Raw genomic sequence first — 12631 nt, 5'->3', positions numbered from 1 at the left:
ATACAAACTTCATATCAGCCCTGTGAATAGGCTCAAACGGAGCCTTCATCAGATGTGACAAGACCAAATTAAGATGCCAGGCTGGTGGTGGAGGCCGGACTAGAGGAAAAACCCTGAACTAGCCTCTCGGGAACTGTTTAACAATCCTCGCAGACCAAAGGGAAGGACCTGATGATGATTGTCTAAATCTAGAAATGACCGCCAGATGAACCTTTACAGAAGAATGAGCCAATCCAGATTTTGCAAGAGAAAGGATGTAAGGCAAGAGTTGGTGCGGTGCAGAAGTATATGGATGTAGACCTCGTCTCTGACACCAAAGGCAGAACCTCTTCCACTTCGCCCGATAGGTTTTATTCGTACTCGGCGCTCAAGCCTAGGCTAAAATGTCTCTACATTCTCCTGGAAGATTAAAACCCTGGAACTCTCTGAACTCTGGAGCCACGCTGTCAATTGGAGTGAATTCAGATCTGGATGCAGAACCTGCCTGTGAGCCATTGTTAATAGTGATGGAACAGGCCGCAGGAGAATTGGTTGAACCTGAGAGAGAAGAAGAAGTTCTGTGTACCAAAACGTTTAAGTAGTCCGATGACGACATCCCGGCGCCGACGACGGGTGCAGAGCCGCAGACGACGCCGACCGACGCACAGGGGTAGTGCTATGCAAAATTTTGCGGATCCAGTCTGACGCCTGGGGATATTCTAAGGTAAGGAATCTAATGCTAACTACTGTTTCTTACAGATATATTGTTACCAAAGGTAAGTAACTTATGCGTTCTGTCAAGTAAATAATCAGGGCGAAGAAATACAAATTTTCGAATAATCGGTGCGTATCTCATGTGGTAGGGGGCACTGTGAAACACCTCAGGCTTGATTATGATAATATAGCTCCTAGCGCTTCACATGGCATAAAGTCCAGTTTTCTATATAACATGTGTGAGCCGTGAGTGCCGATTCATGTATTTTTGAGTCATTTGTGTTTGTGGTGTGCAATGTATTTGGAGTTACCCAGTTCCTAACAGTATATGTAATGCCCACCATGATGTGGTTCATGGGGAAACCCATAAAGCTACGTGATTCTTTCAGTTGTCACTTGAAGGTCATTCGGTTCTGAAAAGTACTCCTAAGGCAGGCAAAAATAAAATTAGAAGGGAAGGGCATAGTTGCTCATCTTTTAGGAAGGGCATCCTAGTTTTTTTCTTGATGTGACACCTTTGCATCCCTAAGTGTAACTCCTTTCCTACGAGATTGACTGGTCCTACTAACAATGCTGGGATTTCATTCGGAGTTTCATTGCTCGGTCCAGAATGTGAGTTTAATAAGGAATACATGAAAGCATGTAGTTAATAAATATATGAATTATTATGACTTGCAATTCATACTAAAGGGGCACTTATGTTCTGAACTCCATGCAGCAATTGTTGGAGGTGGATCAGTGTGAGGCCTGGTTATTGCCTGTCTGAATTAGTCGTCCTGCTCAGTGTGGTGTAATGTGATTAACGTGGCACAGGTTCTGGCCCTATACCCCATCAGGCTGAAGCAGAGAAGACTCCTTTTACTCTGGGCCAGTGCTACCCTGACCTTCAGGCGAGCGGAATGGCCTTGGAAGAGTGAATATCTAAGATAACTCCTCACAGGATTATGCCATTGGCAGTGCGGACTGTACTGTTCAAGGTTTCGCGAACCCCCCCAACAACTATAATGCACTTTGTATAGTGTATTATTGGTTGGCGTGAGACAAAAGAGTTGGGTACCAGTTCATTCAAATGCGGTTTACTAAATGTCAACTTGGGCAGACTACATTGGCTGGAAAATGACTAAACAGAAGTCAAGGATCCGTGGACCACCTCAACGAGTGGAGTACAAACAGGGGGCAAGATGAAGGACCAGCCTCATGCATGTATGGCGCTAGGAGGAGGTTCCCCAGGTATTCTATTGTTAACATACTTTATGAAGACATGTCCTAAGTACTAGTAAATTAAAGAAAATCATGTTTGGCGAAAGAATTTTACTGAGATCTTCTCCGTAACTCCTAGCCAACATATCTTTTTTTTTATCTGGCCAATTCATAAAAGTAAGAATGTCTGTTCCAACCAAAGGCATTCTAGTTCCTCATATACCTTCATGTACATCCTGAAGTTTTTTATATTATCTAATAAAACCAACATTGGCTTTAGCTTGTTATTCAGAGTATTGTATTTTTGTATGCCTATGTAGATTTTTCTTTAAAAAGGCATTGCAGTTTACTGTGGATGGATGAGCCAGATTTCCTCAATAATACGTTTAGAACAAATTATCTGAACCGATTCTGGGCCTTAATATTTAGCTCGGCAGAAAAAATATCCATTTATCAGCCATATTCCGGTGTAAGTGAAACCGTTTCCTTTTGTTCTGTTTACATTGTAGGAGAAAAGTAGTATACCGAGTTCTGAAATCCTAGCACATGGTGTGCTATCAGAACTAAGGCTTAATGTTTGTTTCTATGTTTTACTGTAAAATATTTAAATTATAACGATGTTCCTGATATGGAATGAGCTCTGCACTAGTCAATTTCAGGTTACCTTCGATTTTTAAGCAAGAGTCCGCATTTCCTTAGGAATTCTTTTACGCCATTTTAATGAAGAGTAAATAACAAATATAAATACAAGGGCTAGGAAAACACAAGATACTAGCAAAATATGGTGGCAAAATTAGCAAATTTAAATGCAAAGAAATGCAAAGAAAGCTCCTGGTTTCCCTTCTGATAAACATATATCAGCAATACACCGAGTGGGCCACGTGGAGGCACTGTTAGACCGCCTACCAAATTGTAGGTATTATGGTATCCATTGAGAGAATGTTCTGCTGATAGCACAACGTGTAAACAAATAAGTTAGTGCACCATATTGCTGCTGTCAGGTAGTGAACAAGTGTATATGTATGTTCATTAAAAACAATAAATCTCGAAGACATCAAGAAATCTGTTGCATATCTGTACAAACTGTGGCCAGTTAGTCGAAATTTCCCCAGGACAAAACCAATAGTAATTAGTCATCGAGATTTGAAAACTCCGATTAGTTACAAAAAAGAGGTATTGGTTTACCACCGAGTGCAACCGCAAAGCACACCTAAATGTGCAAATTTTGCGACCCAGTAACAGCGTAAGGAGTAATGCTGTCTACTTATAAAACATGCGTGAAAGAGCCCAATCAGCAAATCACGCACACTACAGGTGAGCGCATCGTATTTCAGAGTAGTGCGCAAGGCTGGCTATCGAATAGAAACAATACTGGTGGTGGGCGTAACGCGGCGTAGTCAGGCGTAAAACCGTATTGAATTAACCACGTGACCAGTCTCAGGAAAGTATAATCAGTGTTAGGTAAAATTGCCAATTTCGTAGGAATATATTGAAGAAAAAAAAACAAGTAAGATAAACAGTGACAGCAGTGTTTTGCGAGGATGAATCAGAAATAGAAGCCTACGGTGTCATTTGCGCAGATAGTGAGCACTCAGTTGTAATATAATTAAGGCTCCCAGTTTTCAGTTTTTACTTATTTTTACTGATAAATACCGACCGAAAAAAATCTGTTTCCGGTCTGTATTTATTTTTAAAGTGGAAAAATACAGAAAATTCTGCTTCCTTTGAATGACTCTCCATGGTGTCCTTCGTGAATTCCAGGCCAGCAGCTGAACAGATAGACTGCATGGGAAGTTAAATAACAGGATATGATTTCCTTGAATACAGGGATATGTTAACATGTATTTAATGTTAATATTAATCCGTGGTCGCGGTTTTGCTCTATTATGCTAATTTGCAAAAACGAGACTGGTATCTATGTATGAGTGCATGTTTATCAGTTCAGTAAATGTGGAAATATACCATTTTTAGGACTCCATTTATTCTCAAAACACAAAATAAATCTGGATACATACCAGTGGAATGGTTACAAAATAAATTTGAATAAATACCGTTGGAAATGTTAAAAAAAACATGAAGGAGGAAGACCTAAATATAATCCTTTATATAGACAGAACAATTGCAAACATTGTCCCAATTAGCAGACAAAAAAGTTCTCACAAACTACGTCTCATAATGATCTGGCTTGTATCATAATTATAGTTTTAAAACTACAATTTCAAGCTGTTCCCTTCTATATAAGGTGTCACGTGCATTCCAAATGTAGCTATGATTTGACTTCTGAAGTTTCAAAAGATATGACCTTCATCCTTTTGCAGTTGTTCAGTTAGTTGCTCTCAACACACCGTTCCTGTGCATTTAGGCCACCAGAGCTTCAGTAGATCACACTTAGCTCTGTAAAGTACTGCACATGTACATACCGGTCGACGTACAAAACATGTTCACCGTGTGAGGAGGGAGCCCGGCATCGTGCCTAGAGCGAAGAGGCACTCTGCCACTCCCCACCCGACCCCCCTCCAAAAAAACATAACATGAAAGAACTATAAAAGGAGAGCTAAACCCGGTGGATTTCGAGCTGTACTATTTTGCCGTTCAGCTGGGAGTATATTGTGAGGAAACGGGGCAGATCAGGCAATGCTTTTGTAACTCATACCAGCTGAACTGTAGCAGTTCCTGTTGCTTTTGACTAAAATGCAAATAATGGCTTCTCTTGCTGCCTCGTGGTTTCGTGTGGCCCACTGCAGCTAGTCCATCTTGCTCTCCCTGAATAGGTCTGCATTTGTGGTGTTCACTGTAATAGAGTCGCTGTTCAGCACAATATTTCAAACTAAAAGAATAGTAAAGTATGATGATGTAACCTCAGGGGCTTTCTGATAAAGTTAATATTTTATGCAACAGTATGACTCTCAGGCAAAAAAATACATCTCCCACTTAAAAAATAGTTATTTGCTCCAACTTTAACAAGCATCGGCATAGCCAATAGGTCTCGTATTTGGGACCTTATAAGTGTTTAGCCATGCAACAGTTAGTGTTGTTGCCCCAAGGATATTCTGCTGCATAACTAAATACTTAAATGGTCCAAAAAGCGAGACCTATTGGATATGCTAATGCTAGTTTGTTTTGTGTTGCTTTTTTATTTAAGTTGCCAGATCTACAAAAGCTGGACATAGTTTCAGAAGTCCCTAAATTAACCTGTGCTGAACCCTCTGGTACAAAAGCAGTCAGGCTTAGCATAGAGGCAATGTGTATAATATTTATGCAACGCACAAACCGTTCTAAAGTGATAATCCAACACAGGAAAAATTCAACACCAATTTAGAAAAAAGGTTACAATTTAATACATAATTTGACACTAAAATAAATTCAATCTAATCAGTAGAACAGAATTTTAAACATCTTATTAAAAAAATAGGGATTAATAGTTCAAAGCATCAACCACAATCATTAGTCTCGTGATGTTTGGGCAAATTCAAAAGTTATGACCAACTGCGATAGTGGTTCGGATAGCTGAAGTAGAATGAGCCTAGTACCACTTACCTTCAGATTTAGGAGTAATTTAAAGAAAAAGTTGCTGAGAAGGTAAGGTTTCGTGGGGCAAGGCAGCGGGTGGTGTCTGAGAAGATGGCGTCATCGTCCAGGAGCTGTGATCGAGGTCACTGTGAGGATTTCTGTCTTCGGATTTTGCAACTTTTTTGGAAGTCAAAATGTTTAGCGGGATGGCTGCATAACCCTTCAGAGAGGGGCTGATGGATATGATTTGCTGCTGCATAGAATGTAGCGAGAGCTACAGCGATATGTGGCTAACCATCGATGCCCCTTAGGTGGATTGGCGAGCAGGTCTCAGTTTACTGTTGGTTCTCAGGCCACTTTTGTAAATCCCATGTTTCAGTTTTTGCATTTTTGGCAAGCTTTCGCCTCACTTACAGGGGTCCAGGACTAATGGGGCATCACTTTGAGTCAGGACTCACTTCAGACAGCGTCCAAGTGCAAGATAAAGGTTGCTGAAGCTTGTTGTGTCCCTGGAGCTCAGAACAAGAGGCCACTCTGGTAGTCCTGGTTTCAAGCAGAAAGACAGTTCAAAAGCAGCAGGGCAGTCCTCTGGGGGTGCAGTGCAGTGCAGGCCTTAAGCAGCAGGGCAATCCTCTGAAATACCAGGCAGTCCTTCAGAGTGTCCCTCACAGGGCCATGAGTGAACTGAGGATTTGGTCTGAGTCCAACCTTTGAAGTGGTAGAAATGTCTGAGCTCTTCCCCATCTGCTTCTGGAACTTTCGTTTATTCCTGTGGCCATCCTCCAAGAGGTCTAAGGTGTCAAGTTCTTTGTGAATGTGCTGGAGGAATCCCTTTTGAAATATGAGTGGGGTATCCCATCCTGCCAGCACCAAGACCTCTTTTCTCTCACTGTCTGGGAAGAATACACACAGGCCAACTACGGGTATGTAGTGCGCTCTATAAATGTCATTGATTGATTGATTGAACTACTTTTAGGCATGCACCAAATGAGTAGGCCAAGAAAATACCAACTTTCTAAAAGTCTACAGAGAAAATGTTCCTGGAGAAAGTTATTTCAAATATACTTCTCAATTTGTTGGTCTCTCAAACCAACAGTATAGATAATATGAAAAACACATTATGCACAGTGTAACTTAAAAAAAAAAATGAGGCTTTGGATGTACTGATCTGACAAGGCTTTTCTTACTTGGTACTTGCAGTTAGAAGTAAGTAGAATGTGCCAATTGTGTGTAAAGCCACCTTTACACTATTTAAAGGACTGTGAATAAGTGCTTTAGAACTGGTCAGCAGTAGTAAAGTGATTAGTCCTAAAACCAACAAAACTAATTTATTCAGCAAACCGAAGGGGAGAAGGCAGGTCCGGTCTAATTCCCAGATACCTGAACTCAGCCACCTTCCAATTGAACCCCAATAGGGGCATCTGTTCAAGCTTTTGACCCTTAAACCGTGAAGTGAAAATACAGTTAATTTATCCAGATTAGTTCTTAATCTCGCACTAATCTAAATTTGTAGTAACTAACTCCAGTTTGTAGTGTTTCAGGAGTATTTATTGTAGTAGTAACAATTCCGGTAGTTTAGCCCCACTAGGAGCAGCCAGCGTGCGGCTCAGCCCTTCTCCAACTGTAGGTTCTCCTTCCAACATTCTATCTTACATCATTCATGGAGAATTCCACTGGCATAGCATGAACCATATTAGAAACTGGATACTACAAAATTCTTATAATTCATTGAGCAGCAATCAATTGTCCCAAATTTGTTGTGTGTAGCGTAGCTATTTGTTTCACAATTTGGTATGATCCGTGGATACAAAGTACAGGCTATACCTCTCGAATATACTTGTTCTTTAGATGTAACCAAAATATAGCAGAATTTTGGGGGGAAATGAGTGACTAGGATACTATAGGCATTGGGAAGCTGTGGGTCCCTCACTCCCGACTCCTCATTGACTGCATTTGGTTACACTTATGCTTATCGGGTCCTTCAGCCTGTAGGTATTTAGAGCTATTGAATGTCTGTTGTGTATCGTGGATTCTGAGCCCCAGTATGTTGCCACTAATAGTTCTTTTTCAACTTCTTCAATGACAGAGGTTTTTCTTTTTCATGTATGTTACTTGTCTATTTAACCTTTCATTAGCAAATGATACCCTGCTGTTTTAATTGTCTGTCATGCACAATCTTTTTCGATGGAGATAACCACTCCTCAAACAAGCATTGGCAAAGCTAATAGGTTCTGTATTGGCTTTGTCATTGTTTTTTTTTTTGCCATGTGGCTAAAAGTTTAAAAAAAAGTTAGCCATTGTTTTTGTACTTTCAACCATTATGGACGGCAGTCGCACAGCTGTACAACATTGACGAAGCCAAATAGCTCTACTATTTGGCTTTTCAGATTTTTCAAGCATTGGCATAGCCAATAGGTCTCGCCTTTGGGACCTTATAAGTGTTTAATTATCCAGCACAATATCCTTGGTGCAACAACATAAACTGTTGCATGGCTAAACACTTATAAGGTCCCAAAGGCGAGACCTATTGGCTATGCCAATGCTTGTTTTTATTGTTGTTGCGAGTGCCACCTCTTACTTTATTTTACTTAAACTATCCTGTTTGTATCTGTAACGTGTAAGTTTGTAAATCTCCTCATGTAACATACTTGGTTCTATTGTAAAGCGCTCTGACACCTTTGGGTAAAGTCAGCCCTATATAAAATTGCATAAATAACGAAATTAACAGTAGCAGCGTCTCGATCAGGACGGCAATATGTGCACGGTCAGCCACCACTTCTGTCCACTCTTGCAGAGGTAGCGCTGAGTGTGCCTCTCATTGAGTGGGCGGGCTACATTGCAGCTGTCGGAGCTGGCCAATAGCGCAGATTTTCGAAGGTAAGCACTAGCCAATATTTTGCGGAGTATGAAATATCGAATAAAGCAGGTCCCCCAATGCAGCCGAAAGGTAGGGTATATAATTGATAGGTGTAATACCCAACATTACACAACACCGGTTCCTGCCTTCATAGAGTCACGATCACCGCTTTAACTCATGACCAAGTGAAGTCTGCAGAATCCTTCGTGAGTGTCAGAACGGCAGGGCGTAGCAGGAAGTAGCGTGAGGTAGACGCAAGGGAGAGGCTAGGTAGCCTTTGTTGTCGAACATCTATTAACAGACTACGCCCGCTTGGATCACAGAACTTGTTGTCTCGGGCCCGTAGACAAAAAAAAAAGCAGAGGAGAGCCTGCCTGCTCACGAAGATGAATCTGGGTGGGCATTAATAACGGAGTAAGCCTGCCTGCTCACAAAATTTAGGTTGTGAGAGAGGGGGAGCAGGAGGTGAGCCCGCGAGTGGTGCACGCGCTTGGGAGAGCAGTCTTCTTTTCAAGCACTGCATTTGTGCTTGTGGTGCGCCGCTGCTCGCTCCCGCAAGGTGTATGCCGCCACAAGCATGAGTGCAGTGCTTGAAAAGTGAAGACCAATGGCTAAAGGCCTTCCTAGAGCAGCGCATGCACGCTACCTAGGTGAGACCTAAAAAGTGCTTTGACAGTTGTCTTTTTGCCAGAGTTTAATGGGATTATTCACTAGCAAAAAGACAGAAAAAGAAATATACAGATTTAGCACAGTTTTGTAAATAAGATATTTGCAATGGATGACCAAATGGTCTCTGTGTGGGAGTTACTGAAAATATATACAAACTCACACGGAGGGCATTTTTGGCTTTCTCAGACTTGCAGCTTTGAGCATTCCTTGTGCATTTGATATTCCTCTGCTATAATGCTGTCATGGTGTGTTGGAGATACGTTTGGTAGATACACTGTTTGCTTCAAGCCAGTGTGACATACTTGTTACCATCTACCACCTCTGAGGAAAGACACCTATTTCACCCAGTGCACTGGCCACAGCACCCACATCCTCTGAGCATTAGCCTTCTTGACCTCCAGCTGTCGAATTGCACTCTTGCTTTTTTGTTGGAACCCTTTACCTTGTATTTAACATAGCTTAACTGATCATTGTCTATCCTGTCTTTCGGTGGGCGAATTGTGACACTGGTTGTGAGATCCAGCCTGTTTTCTTTTACCCTTATGTGACTTCCAGCATATTTTGTGGTCTCCGACGCAAGTACTTGTGCTGGTCTTGATGGCGCCTCGAAAGTCCTGTCCATCTACCTTGTAGTTGATCAAGGGGTTAGAGAATGGCTTTTCTCTGCTGCGCCCAGCAAGGTTTCTTTACTTCGCACGACACTCTTTCCATGTTACACCTGATACTGGACATGGATGCCTCAGTCTATCTTTATTAATAATCCTCGTTCATTATGCTGCTACAGGATGACCATTGCTGTCTCTTTAGCTGCTTTGACTAGGGTCACCACCTTAATCTGTAAGAGAGGGGTTCTGATCCTTTAAGTTGTTTGCAGTGTCTCCTTTGACTTCCTGGATTTCTGTGGTCAGACGCTCACTGGCACACGAGACTTGCATTTTATGAATATTTTTTAGTTGTATGCATTTGATGTGGCACAAACCTAGATCGAAAGTGTAACAAAACACTTTGAAGTGATTTCTTTCCAATATCCAATGCTTCTCTCAGATCCCTTATCTAAGGAGTATCCTAAGACCTCATAGTAAATCTGAAAATGTTTGCATAGTACACCACCACATCTGAGCAGTGCCAGCATAAATCACATGCCTCGCTCACAGATGGTTACATTTAGCTTTTGAGATGCGTAGCTCTCCCGAGAGTTTTTATTCTTAAGAGAATATAAGTTGCCTCTAGTTCTTAGGGCTCATACCCTGTGGAATGTAGCAAAGAGTCATTTCTTGAACTGGCCCAGGTGTATGCTACATGTGGTATACGTATCTAGATGACGAAGCATAAGCCTGTGACTTTTCACCTTTATGCATCCTAGATCCAGTAGGGGGAAGAAGGCCAAATTGTTCATGGCTTCTCACAATCTGGAGAAGGTGGCACGTTTGCACACTACAAATGTCTGGCATATCAGCCAGTCGCCTACCTCTATCAAAGTGCAAGAAACGTATTTTATTTTTATGAACGCTTTATAGGTTTGCAACCTAGTTTATCACGCATTACATCTTTTCGACATGTATTGCACTTCTGTGCCAGTTATAGTGGTTTTGCCTCCGACATTTCCACTTAAGCTTACAATTGCTTAGTGCAAGGCTTGATTAAAGTAGTCTTAATTGTTAGTTTAATGCCAATGGTCAATTGTTGAGTCTTGTTCACATTTCTGTTCTGCCAATTATGTTGTATCGTTGCACCCTAAGATTCACATGGTGCTTTCATACATCTTCGGCATGCATTTCTTATTTTTAAACCAACATATCCATTCCTCAAATAGATCCTACTTAAGAGAAGTGTATTTTCCATGGTGCAGTGAACCGGAGTCTTCTGAGATGCGACAGTGTGCAGCGATATATTTAGCATTGTGCCTCTCCTGTTAGTTTGTGGCAGGGGTAGGGTGAGGTAAAGACAGGGAGGGTGTAAAGTCCATCAATGAGGGGTCTGAGAGTTAGGTGGTGCTGTGAGGTCCTTTCTTCTCTCGACTTAAATATTGGATTCTTTCTTCCTCATTGGGTTGGTAGATACTGTGTTTGTGTTCCTCCCCATATTGCCCATATTTGAACAATGGAGCTAACCATGCCTATTTTCTCAGGCTCGAGTAAGCCCCTCTTTTCATCTATGTGCTGTGCTTTTGACTCCAGCTTAACCCATTTAATCACGCCTGCTCGCCATTTGCTAATGGAGGGCGCCTCTGCTGCTTTCCACTCCACGATAAGGCATCGTTTGGCTTTTAATGGTGCCAAGTCCTGGAATCTAGCTCTAGCTTTCTTTGGCTTGTAAGCACGCTTTGAATGTAATAACTTCATTGGCAAAAAAGTAGACCCTTGTAGTGGATCATCAGCTCATTCTGTCGGATTGGCCGGTGCAGGGCTGATCCATTACTTCTGTTGCACCTCCAGAAAACAGTCATGTTTGTCCTTCCCCTGCCTTCCACCAAAGTAGCAGCGGCCCCAGCAGTACTTCAGTGTGTCACAAGATGAAGTTGTGCCAGTAGAGTTCTTTGCACTCCAATCCCTCCAGTTCACAACCACTGTCCATGAGAAAACCTCCAGCGTCCATGACACCCCCATTGGAGAATGTGTAAAGCATTTTCTCAAGGTGAAGAGATGAATTTACACCAGGGGGTCCTGTAAATGATATAAATCGAGGTACCACCTCGATATTTGAGGAAACCCTCAACCTTCTGTTTAAACCACCAGCCTCTAACAACCAGTACAGACCATGCACATCGCTTCTTATTGGAAACCATAACATTATATTGTCAAAAAAGACTTGACTCTGAGTTTCTCTTCTTTGAGGGTAAAGTCAAACTCAAAAACCTTGTAGAGAAGGTCTTATTGGTACTTAATGGTGTGGAGAGTGTGAACCTTGATAGTGTGTACGTTTCTAAAGCTTTATTTTTAATTTAGAAAAATAATTAACTTTCAAATGCATTGTTTAGTTTAGAATGTGTACGAACAAAGGACGTTTACAGAGTACTTCATAAGCAGCAGTGAGGAGGTTCAGTTCTTACACTTGCCACTTCAGAATACAGCCTTTTGGCTGAATATACCAGGCCCCAGTCTTCTTTTCCTTATAAGTTTTTTTTTCTTACACCCCTTCAGGAGCAGGTGGACAACGAGAAGCACGAGCTGATTCAGAAGTATTGTGCAGGTAAACATCAGCACTTTTGCATTTTGAACCAAATTATGGGGTTTGCATCATTTCACAAATGACATCAAATGATATAATGTTGCGGATTAACTAAGAGCACTTATGAATTTAAGACCATAGTCCTGGAAGAATAAAATTAAAGCATGTGCAATTACTTATATTTACTGCGCCCTTCTCTATAGTTATTTTTGTATTCATTTACCTCTTTGCTGACTGTTGACATTTTTGTGAAATCATGTGCCATAAAATGGAGCTCTAGATATTTGAAATATTTAGCTGTCATTCTAGGACGCCAATTGTGGCCTGTGATGTGAGACAGATTCTCAAGTCTTTGGAAAGCAACATTTTCATGTGTTAAACGTCTTGTGCAGTGGTGTTCTGACTCTAAATGAATACCCACTGAAGTCAGATGTTCAGCAACCATCAGTAGGCAGTTTACAATGCAGTAATCTGGGCAGTTTTCAACAGGCACATCCTTTACTCACTTAGTCGGAATGCTCGGCACCGTTAGAG

General features: G+C 41.5%; 1 protein-coding gene across 1 annotated transcript in view; it reads left to right on the top strand.

The window, feature by feature from the left end:
• The window catches only part of KIF20B (kinesin family member 20B), an 870233-nt gene that overhangs the window by 562217 nt on the left and 295385 nt on the right, over window positions 1-12631 (top strand). The window contains exon 23 of the mRNA XM_086921981.1: window positions 12070-12118. Within this exon, the coding sequence (XP_086778107.1) occupies window positions 12070-12118 (49 nt within the window). The remainder of the gene's footprint in view (window positions 1-12069; window positions 12119-12631) is intronic.

This window comes from Lissotriton vulgaris, chromosome 5 (genome assembly GCF_964263255.1).
Source record: "Lissotriton vulgaris chromosome 5, aLisVul1.2, whole genome shotgun sequence".
Classification (NCBI taxonomy): Eukaryota; Metazoa; Chordata; class Amphibia; order Caudata; family Salamandridae; genus Lissotriton; species Lissotriton vulgaris.
The sequence above is the reverse complement of the archived record's forward strand: the minus strand, read 5'-3'. Positions and strand labels throughout refer to the sequence as shown.